We start from the raw sequence: 22,810 nt of genomic DNA, 5'->3' as shown, positions 1-22,810 counted from the left end.
ATTAGCCAGTGTAGTGTCATGTGCGTGTAGTCTCAGGTACTCAGGAGGCTGAGGTGGGAGGATCACTTGAGCCTCGAAGCTGTAGTGAGCCCTGATCGCACCATTGCATTCCAGCCTGGGCAATAGAGCAAGACCCCGTCTCCAAAAGACAAACAAACAACAACAACAACAACACACAATCACAAAAGACTATAAAAACCACAACCTTCCACAATGGCCATTGCAGTCTTACACAAAAAAATACTGGTATTATTGCCCTTGTTATTCATCTTTGCAGCAAAGGATACTTATTTTAAAACAATTATGCCATCGTCATTTTTGTCCTTTAAAAATCTTTGTGTTATTTTACCTCCCTGAATACACACATAATTTACTGTGGCGTGCATATTCCTATTGCAAAATTCAATTTCCAAATAAATATTTTTAAAGAGCCTCTTTCTGTTTGTTATTTAGGTTAACATAAAAAATCTAGAGATGATTTAAAGTAAACCAAAGGATGTGTGTTAAGTTATATGCAAATACTACACCGTTTTATATAAGGGACTGGAGCATGGTCTGATTTTGGTAGCTGAGGGGGTTCTGAAACCAATCCCCCACAGATACTGAGGGATGACTGTACTTTAAAATATCATGTTGTACACAGTAAAAATATACAATTTTATTTGTCAATTAAAAAATAAGCTCCTTGAGGGCAAGAACTGGATTTTATAATTTATTTTTTATGTCTCAGTAAATCCAGTAGACCTCAGCACAGATGTTCAATAAACCTTCCTTAATTATAAACTAAAAGCAAGAAAAAAAGAATGACCACTTTCAGCAAGGCTGGAAAATATGGCTTCCTACTCATGTTAAACTGAGTAATTGCTGTTAAATCAGAAGTAGAAATATGATTGGATATACACTGTTAAGTCTTTTTTGAAAACGACTTTTCTGACTTTTGGGGTGCCCAGTGGTCCTTGACTTACCTCTCTTCTTACCCTGCATACCTTCTCTGGATGAGCTCATTCTTTTGCCACCAATTCAACCGATTTCAGTTCTCTCTACTGAGTCCTCACTGGGTTGGTTTTTGTCTTTTTGGTGTGTTTTTTTTATAGGGAGTCTTACTTTCTCGCCCAGCTTGTACTGCAGGGGCGTGATCACGGCTCACTGCAACCTCTGCCTTCCAGGTTCAAGCGATTCTCCCGCCTCAGCCTCCTGAATAGCTGGGACTACAGGAAGAGGCCACCACGCCCGGCTAATTTTGTATTTTTAGTAGAAACAGGGTTTCACCATGTTGGCCACGCTGGTCTTGAACTCCTGACCTCAGGTGATCCGCCCGCCTCAGCCTCTCAAAGTGCTGGGATTACAGGCGTGAGCCACTGCGCCCAGCCCTCATTGGCTTTTTCAACTGTCTAGTGGGCATTTCCAGCTGGATGGTTCATAGCAACAAAAGACAAGTCAACCCATTTTCCCCAAACTTTGTCTTCCTTCTCCGCTCTTTATGGAACTAGAAACCAAAGCATTGCTCATTCATTCATTCAACAAGTGTTCTCTGAATACCTACTCTATACTAACCAGGATGTACAAAAGGAAAACCAAAAGCACAAAAATCCTCGATCTCGTGGAATTTACATTCTAGGAATCTATAGACAAATAAATAAAAAATGTCCTGTTAGATGACAATACATGTTATTAAAAAAAAGACAAGAGAGTGTGTGTGTGTGTGTGTGTGTGTGTGTGTGTGTGTGTGTGTGTGTGTGTGTTGGACAGGGCATCATTCTAGACTTTTCTTCCTCCTTCCTTCCCTTTGATCTGATTAGTAAATGCTTTACCACCTACCTCCTTTGTATTTCACCTTTTCTTACTCATATTCTTCAAACTCATGGTGCTACTTCAATTTACACAGACACAAGAGGTTTCTTTCTCTACCCCTACTACCCCAATTCATTCGCCTCACTTTGGCCAGAGAAACCTACTGAAAATAAAATCTGATCATGTTAGCGGCTGCAATTGTTCAGCACCCAGGCTTGTCAAGCAAGGTACTCTCGAGCGCCCTCGTGGGTGAAGAAAATAACAACATCTATAGCCTGAGAAATAGCAGAAGCTGCCTCTAAAAACAAAATTTATTTTCGAAGGCATATATTTCAAACTTTGAAATCCATGTGAATTTTGCAATTGTTCCATAATATAACCCTGATAGTTTTAATATATTTTTAATGTTTTAACTAACTTGCCAGCCAAATTATTCTTTTAGCACCACCCCCAACTCCAAAAGACCCCCTTCCAAACAGGTGCTGACTTGAGACCGAGACTATAGAGCACTTGTCTCTAAAATGCACAAAATGAAGAGAAATCTCAAGATGTCCCACTGAGATGAAGAAAGAAGAAAATATGTATGTATGTATACATGTATACATGTATATATACGTATACACAAAATTAGAAAAGTTAGGGTCTACTGTATAAATTAAATAAGGGTTGACAGTGCTTTTGATTTTAATCTGTATGTGGTACTTTGCCTACTTAACACCATTATGTGGATTTCCTGACGGACTTGACATTCCTGTCAGGAAAGCATTGCGTACTTGCTGATTAAAAAGCATCTAAGGGCCGGGAGCGGTGGCTCACGCCTGCAATCCCAGCACGAGGCAGGAGGATCACCTGACGTCAGGAGTTCAAGACCACCCTGGTCAACATGGCGAAACCCCGTCTTTACTAAAAATACAAAAATTAGCCGGGCATGGTGGCGCGCGCCTGTAATCCCAGCTACTCGGGAGGCTGAGTCAGGAGAATCGCTTGAACCCGGGAGGTGGAGGTTACAGTGAGCCGAGATCCGTCTCAAAAATAAAAAATAAAAAAATAAATAATGAAAAAAATTAAAAATTTAAAAATTAAAAAAACATTTAAAAAAGCATCTAACTTAGATGGGTAATGGGTCAAAAGAAAGGCAGACTGCCACATGCAGCGCCTCATTTGGATGTGTCTGGAGTCTTGGAAGCTTGACTACCCTACGTTCTCCTACAAATGGACCTTGAGAGCTTGTTTGGAGGTTCTAGCAGGGGAGCGCAGCTACTCGTATACCCTTGACCGAAGACCGGTCCTCCTCTATCGGGGGTGGTCGTCCTCTTCGACCGAGCGCGCAGCTTCGGGAGGGACGCACATGGAGCGGTGAGGGAGGAAGGGGACACCCGCCTAGCCAGCCAGATCAGCCGAATCAACCCTGGCGATCAATGGGGTGACAGATGTCGCAGCCAGATCGCCCTCACATCCGAAGTATTGGGCGGCGCACAAGCTATATAAACCTGAAGGAAATCTCAACTTTACACTTAGGTCAAGTCGTTTATCGTACTAGAGCTTCAGCAGAAAATTTTAACTAAAATCGAATTTAACCAGCATAGCAAATATCATTTATTCCCAAATGCTAAAGTTTGAGAGAAACGGACTTGATTTCCGGCTGTTTTGACACTATCCAGAATGCCTTGCAGATGGGTGGGGCATGCTAAATACTGCAGTCTCCATTGGTGAGGTCGTCCCGGAGCCTCGCCCAGCTCCCGCGCGCTAGAGCCGCCTGCTGGTCTCACCCAGCCGGGACCGCTGACCTTGCGCTTTGTGCGGCTCCAGGCCTCCAAGTGGACTCCAGGTCTGTCTCCCTCCTGCGGTCGCCCCCTTCCTCGCCCTTTCTCTCTTCTTTTTTTTTTCCCTCCCCTTTACTCTCTGAGTCTCACTCTCGCATTCTTCCCTCACCCCCCCAGTTCAGTCCTTCTCTTGTCTTTTCTCCCTCTTGTTCTTTGTCCTCCTGCTCCATCCAGTCTGGGCAGAGGTGGGCCCCTTGGCTGGAGCTGGGGTCCTTCTTGGCTCAGTGTGCGTATTTTTTTTTTAAACCCCTTCTGCGGAGTCTGAATGCATTGGTGGAAGGTGGGCTCGGATCGTCCCCGGGCCTGGCTGGGCTGCCGCTACGCCCCTGCGTGGGCTGAGCGGGGAAGACGAGCATGGGAGAGTGCGATCTCAGATGGCCAAGCCCTGGCCCCCGGCTCGTTTTACAAGGCCGGGGGCTCATCTCCCAGTAGGGGTGGTGGACACGCGGGACCTGGGGGGGGGGTGGGGCAGCCACCGCATGCGTGACGGTGGACGCACATTTTGCAGACAGTAGTAGTACTCGGCCTGTTCACCTTCCGGTTGCCGTGATAATAAAATATGATGATGTATGTAAAAGCATGAATACTTGAAGAGCTTCCAGTGGCTGTGCGATTTTCCTTCGCTACCCTCTTCAACGCTTGCCACCCCCTATCCCCAAGCTGAATTTGGAAAACCTGAGATTCTCGAGGTCAAAATATATAATATTCTGAATTTGTGAAATCCCGTACTGCTAGCACATATGTTTTTACAACAAATGGCCCCAGCTTCCCAAGATCCAGGATAAGAAGTCATAAATAGAAATCATATAAAAGCCAAGGTTTTTTTCTCCATGTTTTAAAATGGTGGTATTTTTTTTCTTGAGTGAGGGAAAATGCAGCAACAAAAATAAAGAACAGTTTCCCGTTCCAAAATCCTGAATATTCATTTCGCCCCTGAGCACTGGGTTGGAGACGCGAAATTGGGACTGTTGGTCTGCGACGAGCTGCTGCATTTGTATTTCAGAAAGCCTGAAAAGCTATCATGGCAGCAAGGCCCAAGCTCCACTATCCCAACGGAAGAGGCCGGATGGAGTCCGTGAGATGGGTTTTAGCTGCGGCCGGAGTCGAGGTACCTTATATGCTGTTTCTTCACGGATTTGTCATACAGCTTTTGAGACCTTTGAAAGAAAAATACGTTTTGAAGCACCGTTCAGTTCTAGTTCTCGTCCACCAAAATCACAGGCACGCTTCACTGAGTCAGATACCATCCCTGAAGGGATTTTTCTTTATAATTAGAACGTAGTTGATGGAATTCTATTTTCCTTTTGACTTTTACTTAATTATTGGCTTCTGATCTAGCACCAATGAATATTTATTAATAAGAAAGGAAATTTACCTGAAAATTGTCAGTTACTCTGAGCTCTTATTAATTATGCATTCTCAGGGTAAATTTCTTGTTTTCTTCAGTGGCTTCAAACTGGCAGCCTTGGTATCTTGCTTACATATGTGTGTGTGTCTGTTTTTGTTTTCGTTCTGTTCTTTTAGCTTCTTATTATGGAAATTTTCAAATACAAATAAATGTAGAGAGAACATTGCCATGAATTCTATGTACTCATCACCCGACTTCAGCAATCATCAGCTCTATGCTAATCTTGTTTCATCTATCACCTCCCTCCCCTTGTTTTGTGGAAGTATTTTAAAGCAAAATCCAAACATCATAACATTTCATCTGGGAGTTCCTCAACATTTTCCTCTAACAGATGAGGATTTTAAAATGTAACAATATTATTATCACATCCAACAAAATTAGCAATTCTTTGTCATCTAATCTTCAGTCTGATTGTCTCAAACAGGTGTTTTGTTTGTTTGTTTGTTTTTATAGTTTGTTTTAGTTTGGATCTAAACATTGATCTATGCATTACATTTAAAATGGTTATGTTTCTTTCGGTATTTTAAAAACCTGTAAGTTTCCTCTTCATTTTTTACAAATTTATATTTGGGAATATTTTCAGATTTATAGAAAAGTTGTAAAATAATACAGTCCCTCATTCAGTCTCCCTTAATGATAACATCCTACATCAATCACCATGTCATATTACGAAATTAACATTGGTGCATGACTAACTAAACTACAGACTTTATTCAGATTTCACTGTTTTTTCTACTAATGTTCTGGGTTTTTTTTTTTTGACAGAGGCTGACTCTGTAGCCCAGGCTGGAGTGCAGTGGTGTGATCTCGGCTCACTGCAACCTCTGCCTCCCAGGATCAAGCAATTCCCCTGCCTCAGCCTACCTAGTAGCTGGGACTACAGGTGCACCCCACCACGACCAGCTAATTTTTGTATTTTTTTAGTAGAGACAGGGTTTCTCCATGTTGGCCAGGCTGACCTCGAACTCCAGACCTCAAGTGATCCGCCCACCTCGGCCTCTCGAAGTACTGGGATTACAGGTGTGAACCACCACACCCGGCCCTTTGCTAATATCCTTTTACTATCCCGCGATCCAACATTATATTTATTCATCCTGTTTCCATAGTTGCCAACAATCCATGACAACTTCCCAGTCGTTTCCTTCATTTTACCATCTTGACGGTTTTGAAAAGCACTGGTCAGATATTTTTGTAGAATCCTCTACAAATTGGGTTTATCTTGTTTTTTTTCATGATTAGACTGAGGTTATGGGTTTGGGGAAAGAATGCCACAGAGGTGAAGTATGTTCACGTCATCATATTAGGGGTTACGTATCAACATGAGTTGTCACTGGCAATATTAACCTGGATCACATGGTTAAGGTAGTCTCTGCCAGGTTGCTGCATTGTAAAGTTACTATGTTTCCTTGTATTCTTCTGAAGCAGATCATGAAGTCCAGCCCACATTCAAAATGATGAGAATTAAGCTCTACCTTCTGGATGAGGGAGTATCTACATTTGGAATTTTTATATAAGGAAGATTTATCTCCACTCATTTCTTCACTTATTCAATTCTTTGTGTCACTATAGACCTAAGTATATTGATTTTATACTTTAGATTATAGTCTGATGACTTAAATTGCCTAAATTGTTTCAGCTTTAGCCACTGGTGCTCTTTCAGGTTTACCTTTTTTTATTTCAGATTGGCCTCTTTTTTGTTCTCAGCACTTTCTGACAGTATAAAATGCTCTGTGCTCATCTTGTATTAATATTTTCCCTGCCCTAGCCCTAGAATCAGGAATTTCTTCAATAGAAAAATGGTATTAACCAGCCGGCACGGTGGCTCACACCTGTAATCCCAGTACTTTGGGAGGCCGAGGTGGGCAAATCACGAGGTCAGGAGTTCGAGACCAGCCTGACCAACATGGTGAAACCCCGTCTCTCCCAAAAATACAAAAATTAGCTGGGTGTGGTGGCATGTGCCTGTCGTCCCAGCTACTCAGGAGGCTGAAGCAGGAGAATCGCTTGAACTGGGAGGCGGGGCTCGCAGTGAGCCGAGATTGCCCCGCTGCATTCCAGCCTGGACAACAGAACGAGACTCCATCTCAAAAAAAAAAAAAAAAAAAAAAGGTATTAATAGCCAAGATCTGGGTGCTAGATGTCTACGTTTGTTTCTAGTGCCATTTATTTTTGGAAGAAACTGCCCTGTAGAATTTTCCCTATTCTGGATTTGGTTTACTTACCCTCCAGGTGTTGCCTTGAGGTAACATGGTAAAGTGAGGATACCTTTATTTTAACATGCTCCTCTATTCTCTGTACTTCCCGTAAATTACTGGCTGGACCCAGAGGCATGATCACTTCAGGCTCGTTTTTTCTTTCTCTTTAACTTTTTTTTTCCCTGCCAGACTATGTCAGAAGAGATACTGTGAACACACTTCTATTGTATCACGTCAGGGGTTGTCTCGTTTTCAGTGATGCCGACCTTCATCGGTGTGTTCCTGTGATATCAACCCCAATCCACACATTATAGTTTCTCCCATATTCTTTTCAACTTGTGGTTTTAGCAGCTGTTGATCATCATCATTGTTAGGGATTACAAAATGGCAATTCTTTCAATTTCCATCATTTCACCTATGTTTATGAACTGTGATTTTCTTCTAAGAGAGTACTTGTCACTCATTAACTATTTAATTACTTTAAAATATGCTTCATATAGGAAAGGCAAGGTAAATGCTTGATTATAAATTTTCACAATAATGCGTTGTTACCCTAGCAACCTCCAAAGATGCAAATGTGAGTTGTTGGGTTATGCGTTTTGTGTTTGTTTTTTGTTTTTATTTTTTGCCTATGCCAACTTGCCACATGGTGTTTTACAATTTTCTAAATGAGTTGACATCATTTTCATATGCAAATTCTGATTTCTGAGTTGTCTTTAGAAATTGGAAGATGTGGTGATCCTGAGCTCATTTTCACAGGGCAGCAGTTGTTGGATCTGAATAAGGACTGCCCTACCTCGCCCTCTTGTCTCAGGGTGTGTTTGCTAACTGTTAAGAGGAAAGTGAAAAACATTCATGGTCCCCTGAACCTGCTCAATTTCACTTGTGTCTGTCAGTTTTCTAATCCCCATAGGCTTCTGAGTTTGTAATTCTTGATTTATTTCATAGGTTTTGAATGGATGTCTTATATATGTATGCAATATAACCCTTTGTCAAATCTTCTCTCTTCATTCTACCCTGCCCCTCCTACTCACCTATGAGTCAACATTTTTAGTTACAGTAATAAAAACTCAACCCTAAATAAGTTAAACAAAAAAAGAACATGAGTCATCTGACCCACCTACCCCAGTCCAATCACAGGAACAGGCTGATCAGGTAGAGTAATGAGCCCACTCCTCAGACCAGACTGGATGAAGCTAGATTGGTCTCTCTCCCAGGGTGACCACATGGTTTACAAGGTGGTGGGGAGGGGCCCTCCCCATCTCTTTGCCAGTTAAGTTAGCGCTCACATAGATCTGAGACAGTCGGGAGGGACCAGCTGGCAGCCACCAGACAAGTCCATGATTCTCAATATCCCACGATTGGGTTGAACCTAAAGTTGAAGCACACACATCTGAGTAACTAGGTCACTAAAACCTACTGAAAAACAGCCTTTTCTAATTCAGGGAGTTCTCAATGTTGGTCAGTCACTTAATTTGAGTCATCATTGACATTGCTCTATGTTGGTTGTTTCTTCCATGCTTGGAACTTTACTTTCCCGAAGACCCCTTAAAACCCAGGCAAATCCCCTTTGAGACGTGGAGGATTTACACCATTTCTACCATTAACTGGGAGCATCAGTTGAGCACCTTGTCCCTGCATATATCATATAAACTTTCTGAGCCAAATGTGGTGGCTTGAGCCTATAATCTCAGCTTCTTGGGAGGCTGAGGGTGGCAGGATCCTTGAGCCCGGGAGGTTGAGGCTGCAGTGAACTGTGATTGAGCCACTGCACTCCAGCCTGTGTGACAGACCTCTAAGAAAAAATAAATAAATAACCCTTTCTGTTAACTAATATGATGTTTTGACTTTTGATTTTAGTATGTTGTAGTACAAATATCCAGGGACAAATTCCTCAACTGAATCTCTCTGAGAGACAAATTGTCAATTGATCCAGGAGTACTGCCTGCACTACATCTGACCATCTAGGCTTCAAGCATTGTTGCCCCAAGGATACTGTTCATGAGCATTAGATGGAGATCCTCTGGGAGCATTGAGGCTCCTTTCCTCACACCATGAGCACCCACTCTGGCAAGTAGCAGAAGCCAAGCCTATGATCCTGATTCTCCCCCACCCCTCCAAGTTGAATGTTTTTCAACTAAATTCACCAATTGTTAACATTTTGCTACATTTGCTTTCTCCCTTCCTGTTTTTTCTGAATTGTTTCAAAGTAGTTGCAGACATCAGCATGTGTCTTCCTCCCAATGTTACAGGAAAGGGGTCCTGATCCAGACCCCAACCGAGGGTTCTTGGATCTTGCAGAAGAAAGAATTTCAGGCGAGTCTGCACTGCAAAGCAAAAGCAAGTTTATTAGGAAAGTAAAGGAATAAAAGAATGGCTACTCTATAGAGCAGCCCCAAGGGCTGCTGGTTGCCCATTTTTATAGTTATTTCTTGATAATATGCTAAACAATGGGGTAAATTATTCATGCCTCCCCTTTCTAGATCATATAGGGTAACTTCCTGACATTGCCGTGGCCTTTGTAAACTGTCATGTTGCTGGTTGGGAGTGTGGCAATGAGGACGACCAGAGGTCACTCTCATCACCATCTTGGTTTTGGTGGGATTTAGCTGGCTTCTTTAATGCAACCTGTTTTATCAGCAAGGTCTTTATGACCTGTATCTTTTGCTGACCTCCTGTCTCATCCAGTGGCTTACAATGCCTTAACTGTCTGGGAATACAGCCCCCCAGTAGGTCTCAGCCTCATTTTACCCAGCTCCTGTTCAAGATGGAGTTGCTCTGGTTCACACGCCTCTGACACCAAGGCAAAATAAATAATTGTCCTAATAACCACAATACCATTGTCACCACCAAGAAAATTAACACTGCCTTCACAACATCTAATACGCAATCCATATTCAAATTTTCCCTGTTTTCCCCCAAATGTCTATATAATGGTTACACGTCTGTTTAGCAGTTATAACAGTTTCCTCTCCTCTGAAATCTACTTCCAATTTGGTTGTTAAGTCTCTTTAGTTGATTTTCATCAACAGGACCTGACTTTTTTTCATGCCCTCGACTCTTGAGAAGTCCAGGCCATTATGTTCGTAAGGTCCCACATCCTGAATATACCTGATTTTCACCTTGTGTGTAGACTCGGTAAATATTTTTGGTGTTGTTTTAGCAGGTGTGACTGTGCCCTTCTCACTGTGTTACAACAGAAGCCTCAGGATGTCAGAGTGTTCTCCACTGGGGAGCCAAGTTTGATTGTTTGGTTAGACAGAGGGTGAGAGATCTCCCGATCTCTCCATTATAAATCGACACTTTCCCTTTATCATAATTTAGTAACTTAATTAAGTCTTCTGTAAAAAAGAGCTTTTCCTTCCTCCTACCTTTTTTTTTAGCATCATCATTTATGGACATAGAGATTTTATTGTTGGGTGTTATAATCCATAATTGACATCATTCTTTTTGATGCTTAAATTTTCCCAGATTTGGTAGGAATTCCCCTTACAGGGCCCTCCGTGCCTTTCTCTTTCACATTTGAGCACTTCCTTGCTTTCTGGCATAACAAAATCAACCTTCTCTTGTAGGACCTCTAGTTCCTTTTAGGGGGCAGTGATATTTAGAAACCAAGATGTGGATGCTAAGTTTGCTCTTTCTCTCTGCTTCTTAAGACTGTTTAACTTGGCATTTTTTGTCCTGAGCCTGTATGATATTTACCTCCTTTTGGAGGGTGAGGATATCTTTTTAAAAAATTGATGCATAATGTACATATTTGGGGAATACATTTGATATTTTGATACATGTATATCATGTGTAGTGATCAAATCAGGGTAATTAGGATATCCATCACCCACCTCAAACATTTATCTTTCCTTTATGGCGGAACATTCCAATTCTCTTCTAGCCATTTTGAACTGTGTAATACGTTATTGTTAACTATAGCCTACTGTACTATCGAACACTAGATTTTATTTCTTCTGTCTAGCTGTATTTATGTACCATTAACCAACCTCTTTTCACATCCCATTCCTCTCTACACTTCCCAGCCTCTAGTAAGCACCAATCAACTTTCTATTTCCATGAGATCCACTTTTTTAGCTCCCACATATGAATCAGAACATGCAGTCTTTGTCTTTCTGTGCCTGGCTTATTTCACTTAACGTAATGACCTCTGTTTCTGTTGGTGTTGCTGAAAATGACAGGATTTTGTTTTCTTAATGGCTGAATAATATTCCACTATGTATATATACGTTTCTTTTTTTAAAATTTAGTTTGATGAAGAATTTCTGGAAACAAAAGAACAGTTGTACAAGTTGCAGGATGGTGAGTATGAAAATGAAACAACTGCCTCTAATACTGATTTTCCTTTAAGAACTGCTGTTTATGTGGAAGGGCAAAAGTATTCAATGACACTGCACATTCAGAACAGTATCCTAAAACCAAAAAAAGCAAGAGGGAATAAATAGTTGAAATTGCCAGGAAATCACTTCTTATTCAATAGTTCCATAAAAGCTGGCCGAAGGGGGTGAGCAGTTCCTTCCCCATCCAAGCGAACAGCTCTTCTCCATCCCTTTCTTCTCCCCTCTCTCCCCTCCAATCTCTTCCTCCCCCTTTCTTTCTCTCCCTTGCCCCTTCCCTCCTTCTCATCTTTCCCTACTTCCTTCACATTATCTGAGGCATCCTGGCCTGCTTGAAGTATGCAAATAAATATCCCCATTTACATGGGGATACTTTCTGAAGTAAATACTACACAGAAGTGAAATCAATGAACTGCCCCCTCCCTTCACCTTTAATTCCTGGTCAGCCCTGCTCCCTCCTTGCCCATCCATTATAGCAGGAGCCACCAGCAGACCCATAAAGAATGCGCCCATCAACCCTGTGAGCAGCCTCCCTCCCAGCCAACAGCAGGGTCCTCAGGCCCAGCTGGAGGCTCCCTTGTGTGGTACCAGCTCTCCAGGGCTGTAAGGCCACCTTTTGTGTGTGACGGTGGCTGGAAGCCACTAGGCATGAGCTAAGTACTCCTCTTGCCTCTCCCCTCGCCTGCTCCGAATGCCCAAACCCTCAAGGGCCGAGCTGTACCCTATACCGGCATCTCTCCCCAGGGTTTGGTATGTGGAAAGTGTTGGATTCAGGTTTGTTAAATAAAACAATGGGTTGTTTTTTTAACTAGTGACAGCAAACTTGGTAGTAAACGGTCTGTTCTGTGGCTACAGAGTAGCCATAGAGTATACATGAGCCAAAGAGTATACATGAGTCTCAGCTAGTTACTTAGGTTTCATGATCAGATTCTCTAAAAACAGTGCTGTCCAGCAGAACATTCTACAGTGAAGGAATCGTTCTATTCTGCATTGTCCAATATGGTAGCCACTAGGCAAATGTGACTGTTGAGCACATGAAATATGTCTAGTGCAACTTAGGAACTGAATTTTAAGTTTTAAAAATTGTAATTAATTTAAATTTAGATTTACATAGCTGCATGTAGCTGGTGACTGCTGTATTGGCCAGTGTAGCACTGAAGAAATATCTTCACTACATTCCCCTCAATCCCTTATCACTGTGGATAGGTATTTTTCCTGGGGTGAAAATGAAAAGGGAACGTTTATAACAATGCTAGTTTTCAGCCTTCTTTTTTTTTTTTCGAGGTAGAGTCTTGCTCTGTTGCCCAGGCGTGCAATGGCGCGATCTTGGCTCATTGCAACCTCTGCCTCCTGGGTTCAAGCAATTCTCCTGCCTCAGCCTCCCAAGTAGCTGGGACAACAGGCATCTGCTACCACACCCGGCTAATTTTTGTATATCTAGTAGAGGCAGGGTTTCACTGTGTTGGCCAGGCTGGTCTTGAACTCCTGACCTCATGATCCGCCTGCCTTGGCCTCCCAAAGTGCTGGGATTACAGGCTTGAGCCACCACACCTGGCCCCTTCAGGCTTCTTTTGTGGCTAAATCTGCTCTCCTGAATGAAGTTAAGGTTATCTGTCATCTGGAAGCTTTACACTATTTCCTAAGGCCATGATTCCACCGTTTCTTTTCATTCCACAGAGCATTTTTTAGGGGTTGGGGGACAGAGAAGAAAAGATCACTTCTAACTCTGGGCTTCCATTCTCAGGTAACCACCTGCTGTTCCAACAAGTGCCCATGGTTGAAATTGACGGGATGAAGTTGGTACAGACCCGAAGCATTCTCCACTACATAGCAGACAAGCACAATCTCTTTGGCAAGAACCTCAAGGAGAGAACCCTGTACTGTGGCCCCTCTCGAGTGTTGTCACTTGTCAGCTTACTGATGCCTTAGCTGATTAGCAACCTCTGTAGCACACCACATTTACTTTATGTCTTACATAGTGAGATCAGGGAACAAAAAACCAAGAAGGTCACGAAGACCAGTTGGAACTTCAGTAGAGAGAGTCTGAGTAAAACAAAAGAATTGGATTCAGATATTGAATACTATATCTAGGGTGTCATTGTTTCAGATTTCAACATTTTTAAATGCTTTGATACTGCTTTTTCCCTTTCTTGCACATTCACTATTGTTAAGTATTAGGAATGAGGAGCTGCTGTGACATTCAAGGCCTGGGAGAGTGAGCATTAGATTATAATTTGAAATCAAAGCCTGGTCCTTGCACCCCTTAGATGTATGACCCTGGGCAACGTGGGTATAAGAATAGTACATTTCTCATAGTGTCATGTGATTTAATGAGATAATGGATAGAGAGTGTTTAGCACCATGCCTGGTACACTCTAAGCACTCAATAAGTGGTATTCACTATTTTTATAAAGTTGAAGTTTGACCCATATGAAGAGACCAAAACATGGATGCTGGGGTAAAAGTGGAGGAGTAGGATGCCAGGAGAGAGAGCACTCATGACTGTCAAGCTGTCTGATCTGTGACAGATTTTTCTGAGTTACAACTAGAATTGACCTTATATCTTTGCTTTTAAGAGACAGGTATAGGTAAATGCTTCTAGGGACTTAAGTTGCAGCATCTTAAAAAAAAAAAAAAAAAAGCACTCTGAATTCTTAGTTGTGGAAACTGATGGCTTCAAAGAGAGGAGAAACTGAGACAACTGCTTTTTTGTTTTAAGGATTGACATGTACGTGGAGGGGACACTGGATCTGCTGGAACTGCTTATCATGCATCCTTTCTTAAAACCAGATGATCAACAAAAGGAAGTGGTTAACATGGCCCAGAAGGCTATAATTAGATACTTTCCTGTGTTTGAAAAGGTAGGTGGCAGAGATGCCTACATACACAGAGTAACCAAACCACAAACCACAAAGAAGCTGCCACAAACACCCTTTTCTGTCCAAGGATTTTAAAACTGAGCCCAGTTGAACTAACCTAAGAGCTAATGGACTCCTAAGAGCTAATAGTGGCCACAGCACAAAGCTGGTGTCTTAGAGCCCCTTGGACTCTGCTAGGACCACATGATTCAGAAGTCTAGAAAAAGTATGGGCTCCCTGCCTTTGTTCCTTATTGTTCCTTGCATTCACCAAGTTCCCACCTTGTGTGGATACAGCAGAAACTTCAAAGATACAGAAAACAAAAACTACCTCATTCATTCAACAAAAGTTGTTGAACAGCTGTCTCATAGCTGACTTCCTCCCTGATAATTTGATATGAGGAGGAGAACCATTTCCATTTTATTTATCTTCCCTTTGCTCTTTTTGTTTTTGGTTTTGTTGTTTTTCTCTTCTTGTTATATCTGCTTTTCTGAGCTTCAAATTCTTTATTCCTGAACTGGGAGGAACTTTTTTAGTGTTTCAATGCAAACACTAAAGAAGAGGATGTGAAAATATGGGAAGACCTATTTGGCAAGCTTCCTCTGACCATCTTTATGGAACTAGATTTAGGAAAAAGGAGAGGTATTTTCTGGGGTTTCTGTAGCTAGGTTTTATGGTATCTTTCCCACAGGCACTTTGTGAATGTAAAATAGGATAATGAAGAAATGTGGTCTGGAACGGGCACAGAGGACCTGGTGCTTTGGCAAAGGTTCACTGCTCATTCTTAGGTCCCAAGGGCCCAGACTGTGTCAGGGTTTCTTGCAACACGCCTACGAGGTGAGAACCGTTGTCCCTTTTACACATAATGAAATGAAGTCATGAAGAGATTCAGTGACCTGTCCAAGGTGACATGGCCAGAAAATGGAGTGCAGGGTTGGAACTCTGGCCTCTGACTACAAATTCAGGATGCATTGTACTATGCCACTCTGGCTCCAGTAGCTATATTTGACCTGGAATTGTGTTCGGAGTCCCTGTGACACACACACTTGTGCACATGCAGACACCCATGGGCATCCAGGAGTTGACTGTGAAGGGGATCTCCCCTTTGCTACCACTGCTTCTTGCCTCTCCCTAATCACAATCTATTCTTATAAGCCCCACACCTATACGTTACCCTCAGAATGGGAGTCAAGATGAACTCAAGCTTTTCATTTTCTCTGTTTTGGGACATGTAAGAGGAAGTCTAATTTTATAATTGGGTTGAGTTTATGACTACACCTCTTGATGTTCTAGCAACAGAACTGGGAAATAAGAGTGGGCCCCTTGAAGATGATCTATCACTTAGATTTCTTAAATCACCCTGCCCCTCCCCAAGCCTCCTGCATGCATTTCTGTAGATACATTTTTGGAGTAGATATATCTTTTCAAAACACCAGATGCTAAATCCAGAAATAAGGAATTTTCCCTTCCCCACTTCAATATCTCATTCAGATCCACAGCAGATATTTAAGGATGCTTTCATTTCCACACCTTTTTTGTACTTTCTCTGTCTCTCTCTCTCTCTCTCTCTCCCCCCCCCCCCCCCTCTCACTCTCTCTGTCAGATATAGGGTGCGTTCTCTTAATTGATGTTATTTATGAAAGCATGAAATGACAAGGTCATAGTTTCACCTCTTCTCAGATACTGCACTGATTCAATAGCCTCATCAGTCTCTCCATGTGGAATATTGTAACTGATGCACACCATTTCCCTACAGATTTTAAGGGGTCACGGACAAAGCTTTCTTGTTGGTAATCAGCTGAGCCTTGCAGATGTGATTTTACTCCAAACCATTTTAGCTCTAGAAGAGAAAATTCCTAATATCCTGTCTGCATTTCCTTTCCTCCAGGTAAATAAAACTATGTATTAGAAGATTGGCCTAGAACTCTTGGGCCTTCCTTCAGTGCCTGTTGTTTGGTTGGCTTTGGGGAGTGTGTGTGTGTGTGTATGTGTAATATTTTTAAGATTCTAGTTTGGCAAATGAAATGAAAGTAAGGACCCAAAGTTATTTTTCTGGTCCTTAAATCCTTCAAGTTGAAAGATCATTGAAGTGTAAAAGATTTTTTTTTTTTTAAGGTGGGATCTTACTATGTTGCCCAGAATGGTCTTGAACTCCTGGGCTTAAGAGATCCTCCCACCTCAGTCTCCTGAGTAGCAGGGACTATAGGCATGTGCCAGCACACCCAGCTCAGAAATTTTCATCTTAATTTTGTTCCGTAACTGCACTCCTGGAAAAAACTCCATGCACAGGGAGTTTGCCTCAGGGGACTTTCCATAGAAATAACCATAGAGATGAGGTGGTCTCACACTCACATGTATCTACTGATGGAATAGTGGGCAAGATAAACATCAAAACAGTCTCATTCATCAGGCTATGACCCCCTTTCTCAGAAATAGTATGGTCTCAAGTTAGGAAATTCTAAGCCTGAGCTCTGAGAGCAAATGAGAGATGTTAGCACCCTAAACATCACCCCAAAGGATTCCTACCATTCTCCTTCTGAGAATTCCAAGGAAAGACTTGTGTGGTTCAAATTATCCCTCAGGGTTATTCTGGCAGGATTGATCATAGAACTTTAAGGGAGAGAAGGGCCTTTTAAAAAAAACTCATTTAATGGCTTCAATATTCACTTGAGGAAGTAGAGACCCAGGATAAATCAGCAGCCAAGCTGGCTTAGCCAGTGGTTGCTTGAGTTTTATCTAGAACCTTAGCCTTTTATCTCCAAGTCTAATGTGCAGACTGTAACTCCTGGGCCAAACCTGGCCTGCCACCTGTTTTTATACAGCTTGTGAGTTAAGAATAGTTTTTACATTTTTAAATGGTTGAAAAAAATCTGTGGAATAATATTTCATGACACATAAAAATTATATGAAATTCAAATTCTAGTATTCATAAATTTCATTGGTACAAAGCCATGCCCACTCATTTACACAATGTCAGGGTTACTTTTGTTTTTCTACAGCAGAGTTGAGTAGATCTGATAGAGACCATATGGCCTGCAGAACTTAAAATATTTGCTGACTGGTCCTTTATAGAAAAAGCCTGCCAATCCCTGAAACAGCCCAGATACAGACCAAATTGCTATGTGTTTGAGCAGGTTATCAAAAGCCAAGAGAGATACACTAACTCTCCAAAGAGTAACACACATACTTAAAACAATTTTTTGCCAAGTCTATTAAATATTTTGATATACTAATGAGAGCAATTACCACCAGTTCAATAAGTACACCCAGAAAATGAGAATAAAAATCTTCAACAAGGCAATAAACCACCATATCATTTATGTTATAGTTTATATATTTTTTTCAATTTTTTTTTCATTTACTTTTGCAGACACAGAGATTGACTTTCCTTAATTTGATTTTATTCATTCAGAACTTAGGATACTTTTCACCTGAAGTATTCTTTTGCACTGTTAAAAAAGTTACTTGTTTAGCAGAGAAGGGAAATCAGAGGAAGGGATCTGCAAATTGTTGAGTGCCAGCTTCATTCCAGTCAGTCTGCTAGGCACTTACATGCATTTGCTCATCTGTCCCATCAACCCCACCCCAATAACCCTAGGAGATGGGCTTCACTATCTCCATTTTACAGATGAAAATTACCAGCTTGGCAACATTACATTCTGCATAAAGTTGCAAGACTGTGGATGACTGAGTTGGGAGCCACAGAGGAGTCTGGGATCTAAGTCTGTACTCTTTCCACTAGACTGTGTGGTTTCTGAGAAACACATTTAGAAGTACTAGAAGTACCTTTGGCCCCAAATAGGTGGGATGCTGAACCCAGAAGTAGGTAGAATGCTAAGCTTATTAAAGGTGAAATCTAGGCTGGGCGCAGTGGCTCACACCTGTAATCCCAGCACTTTGGGCGGCCGAGGTGGGTGGATCACTTAAGGTGAGGAGTTCAAGACCAGTCTGGCCAACATGGTGAAACCCCATCTCTACTAAAAATAAAACAATTAGCTGAGCATGGTGGCATGTGCCTGTAATCCCAGCTACTCAGAGGCTGAGGCAGGAGAATCACTTGAACTGGGGAGGTGGAGGTTGCAGTGAGCCGAGATCATGCCACTGCACTCCAGCCTGGGTGACAGAGCAAAACTGTGTCTCGAAAAAAAAAAAACAAAATAAGTGAAGTCTTTCCAGGCATGCATATATATACATGCTTGTGTACACATACACACACACCTCACAGGCAGTAAAGTACTTTTCACTGAATGGACACAAAAGATTTTAAAAGTCTAGGGTAAATGATAGAGATCAAGGTTTTTTGGTAAACTGTAGCACCAGGACCTATTGGTATTTTTACATTGATGATACTATAATAACAACCCTTTTTTAAGCCCCAAGCATTATCTGCGTAAATACAGTTTTAATCTGTGATCAGATTGAGCATCAATATTTTAAAACTTCAGAATCGGACACCAGATCTGTGTTGAATTTAAAGGGTTATTCCTGTGTTGATTAATGGATTTAAAAAGTCACAAAAATTTTACTATACTTTGATAACTATGAACCCCAGATAAATCTTGAAACAATACATCATTTGGAACAAGATTCTAAATTTTGGTATAATATTTAAAATCATACAAGTAGAGCTTAAGTACATAATGAAAAGAGAAAATTGTCATATTTATATATAATTAATTGGCATCATTATTAGGGTTTTTGTTACTATTAGTGACGTATGTATGTTTGTGTGTGTGCTTAATTAAGGCTGTGCCTTGCACATAATAGGCAATTAATAAATAGTAGCTATTTAAAATGACCACTTTTAAATAAATGGTTTTATTTAAATAGCTTTAAAAGGTTTTATTAGAATAATTATATATGATGAGCATATGCTTCTTCATATAGTTCAGATTTTTCACTAGATCAAATGGGCTTTTCTTCTCAGTTACTGAGAATTGGTAAGATTTGATTCTGTGAATGAAAAATACAATTTTTTTCTTCCATTCCAGTTTATATAAATATCTGCTATCTGAGCCAGAGGCTATGAAAAAATGCAACTGGCTATTTCCTGCACATAGCCAGAAAGAGGATTTATTTACTGATAGGAGTAAAAACTCTGAAGAAGCTGAATCTTAAGATATAAATTGTACCATCTAGTGACTTTTTAAAGCACCTTTACTTAAGTGGCTCATGCATTTTCTCCCAGCAGATCAGTGCACTTCAGGTGGCTAGTCCAAGTGGTGTTTACAGCTAATTGATCACAACCAGTTACAGATTTCTTTGTTCCTTCCCCACTCCCACTGCTTCAAATTGACTACTGTTAAAAAACAATACAAAACAATACACTGGAGGTGTTTTCAGTGAGTTTTCCCCTTCCTTTTTTTTCACCTTAAGTGTCATAATTCTATTTTGAGTATGTTTTTACTTTTGCCATTTCTGTAAAGAGTGCTTATCTTTTTGTGAACCTGGAGATTTGTGTAAAGCCTGATCTTGATACCGGTGATTGATGACAGAGATTGTAAATAATCATAGAGATCAGATCTTAACCTAGCCTTGTCCAACCCACAGCCCGCAGGCTGCATGTGGCTCGGGACAACTTTGAATGTGGCCTAACATAAATTCATAAACTTTCTTATAACATTATGAGATATTTTGGGATTTTTTTTTCAGCTCATTAGCTACCTTTAGTGTTAGTGTATTTTATGTGTGGCCCAGTGAAGCCAAAAGATTGGACACCCCTGCTAAACAAATGCTAGATTTCAGTTCTGCTTGGAACTCTTCAACAAGTATTTATTGAACAAATTTTGATGGGCCATTTTGCATAACCATATCTTCGTAGTATCTAATACCTTTTTTGTTAGCCTTAAAGTTTTGGTTTTCCTTTTTCAGGAGTACACAGTGAAACTAAGTAATATCCCTACAATTAAGAGATTCCTTGAACCTGGCAGCAAGAAGAAGCCTCCCCCTGATGAAATTTACGTGAGAACCGTCTACAACATCTTTAGGCCATAAAACAACACATCCATGTGTGAGTGACAGCGTGTTCCTAGAGATGGTACTGTCTACAGTCATGTCTTAATGGATCCCAGCTCTGTCATGGTGCTATCTATGTATTAAGCTGGATCCTAAGTTGGGTCTTTTGTGTCAAAGAGATCATCTCTTCTAGAAATATCAACCTTTTTTGTCCAGTAAATAATTGTTAGGGGATCTTTATTGGAAAACTTTTTTGGAGAGGCTGGTATTTAAGTTAGATCTGATTGGGCTACTCATGTCCTGTAGCCAGTTTATCCTCATAATAAGAATAGGCAGGATCTCTTGTTCTCTCCTGAGTGTCTTTCTGCTCTCCTGAGCGTCTTTCTGCTCTCCTTATCCTGTTCTCTTATCCTTATCCCCTCCAGTCTCTGCCTAATTTTTAGTGTTTAATAACAACCGAATGTCTGGTAAATGACTCTCCTCTGAGCTGTAATAAATAAAATGGTAGTAATGAGTGCAATCAGTATTAGCCAAAATAAAGAATTTATGAGTCATTGCTCATTGTCTTCTTGTGAGAATTTTTTAGTTAGTTTTTTTCAAATATAGAATACATTTGCACGGTTCAAAAATCAAAAAAGTATAAAAGGGTCTACAGTCTTGGAAGTCTTTTCAACTCTGCTTTCCCGCAACCAAATCCTGCTTCTCACAGGCAAATGCAGTTACTATTTGTGTACCCTTCCAGTTACATCTGACACATGTATAAGAAAATGCAAATATATATTATTTTTATCTTCTTACTACCCAAAATGGTTATTTGTAGGCTTCTAATTTTTTGCATTTCAGAACTAAAAGTATGGTCTGTTAATATAATGCTGCTGTTAAACTGGTGTTGATTCACGTCTCAAATACTCATCAAGCATCAACTGGGCGCAGGGGCTCCCAGCACTTTAGGAGGCCAAGTGGGTAGATCACCTGAGGTCAGGAGTTTGAGACCGGCCTGGCCAAAATGGTGAAACCTCATCTCTACTAAAACTGCAAAAAGTAGCCCGGCATGGTGGCGCACCCCTGTAATCCCAGCTACTTGGGAGCCTGAGGTGGGAGAATTGCTTGAACCTGGGAGGCGGAGGCTGCAGTGAGCTGAGATCACGCCACTGCACTCCAGCCTGGGCGACAGAGTGAGACCTTATCTCAAAAAAAAAAAAAAAAAGAAATACTAATCAAGCACCTATTACATGCCAGGCAGACTGCCAGGAGGCAGAATCGTAGAGCAAAGCCCCTGCTTTAGAAGAATTCAGCATAGGGTAGGGGGAGACACACATGTAAACAGCAGAAGTAATTTTAAAAAGGAAAGAATTGCCGCTTTTGGAGTATCTACTACTCAGAAATTTTAAAACTAAGGAAAGGCAAGTTTTTGATGACAGTCTCATTTATCTCTCGCTACAGAAGGGATTTTTTGCTCAGCGGAAACAAAAGAAGAAAAGACAAGTGGGAGGTGATCATTGTCTGATGCAATCAATACTGTTTTTGTCAGAGGAAAATCAAGTGCAAACATCAAGGCAGTGATTTGCCTTCATATTTACATAATGTGAGCACTCTGTTATCACCCTGATATTTAAAATTCCTGCAAGAGCAAAAGCCTGGTGGCAGGCGCAGCCCCGAGGCAGGCCTGAGGAACAGTGCTGACCTAGGCTGCTGTTCTGAGAAAGAGGCCCAGCCCTGGCCAGGCCCCTGAGTGCAGTAGCCAATAACAAAAAAAGAAAATGGGAAGTGTGTAGTAAAGACTTTCACCCTGCCCCAACAGAGGTCTGGCCTTTGCTTCTGGAAGGCAGTCTCTAAGTCCTTTGAATGCTAGACCTGACAGGAGTGTCTTTGTTTGCCTGGGGTTCTTGGGCCACCCAGCTAGTAACAATGTGATTTAGGGTGAGAGCTTTGAGCCACACCAGCAATGTGATACTGGGTGAGAGCTCTGGTTCACGTGGTATCAGCTCAACTCTGGAGGGAGTGAAAACAGATCACCTGTTGGGCAGTCAGCCAGGCCTACCTGATGGACCCCCCCCCCCGCCCCCCCCCCAGTAAAAAACCTAGGCTCCAAGGCTTGGGTAAACTTCCCCAGTTGACAATACACCATGGGTATTGACACAGTGTTGCCGAAAGGAGTGAACGCTGCCATGTCTCCACAGGAGGACATCTGGTAGCCCATATTTGGATCCCTCCTGGACTCTGCCCCATGCATCTCTTCCCTTGGCTGGTTTTCGTCTGTATCCTTTCGCTGTAATAGACCATAGCCATGGGTATCACAGCTTTCAGTGAGTTCTGTGAGTCCTTTGAATGAATCATCCAACCTAAGGGTGGTTCCCCTCAAACTTCCCTCTAAACTCTTCAGGGAAGATAAACATTTTACACACATTTAGAGACTAATTTATACATGAGAACAGAC

General features: G+C 41.5%; 1 protein-coding gene across 2 annotated transcripts; it reads left to right on the top strand.

Annotated features, from left to right (window-relative positions):
- The first annotated feature begins 3,485 nt into the window (after positions 1–3,485).
- GSTA4 (glutathione S-transferase alpha 4) lies at positions 3,486–20,932 on the top strand. Of its 2 annotated transcripts, none has more exons than XM_004044208.5 (7): positions 3,486–3,619; positions 4,618–4,722; positions 11,474–11,525; positions 13,305–13,437; positions 14,280–14,421; positions 16,175–16,306; positions 20,290–20,932. In XM_004044208.5, exons 2-7 carry the CDS (start codon positions 4,636–4,638, stop codon positions 20,410–20,412), a joined length of 669 nt encoding a protein of 222 aa, XP_004044256.1. In that variant the 5' UTR covers positions 3,486–3,619; positions 4,618–4,635; the 3' UTR covers positions 20,413–20,932. The 2 variants fall into 2 exon arrangements, with proteins under 2 accessions (XP_004044256.1, XP_063563733.1); XM_063707663.1 differs by lacking the exon at positions 3,486–3,619 and adding an exon at positions 5,788–6,042 and having other exon boundaries at positions 4,632–4,722.
- Positions 20,933–22,810: the final 1,878 nt, after the last annotated feature.

Source organism: Gorilla gorilla, chromosome 5 (assembly GCF_029281585.2).
Source record: "Gorilla gorilla gorilla isolate KB3781 chromosome 5, NHGRI_mGorGor1-v2.1_pri, whole genome shotgun sequence".
Lineage (NCBI taxonomy): Eukaryota > Metazoa > Chordata > Mammalia > Primates > Hominidae > Gorilla > Gorilla gorilla.
This window is presented reverse-complemented; position numbering and strand designations above follow the sequence as displayed.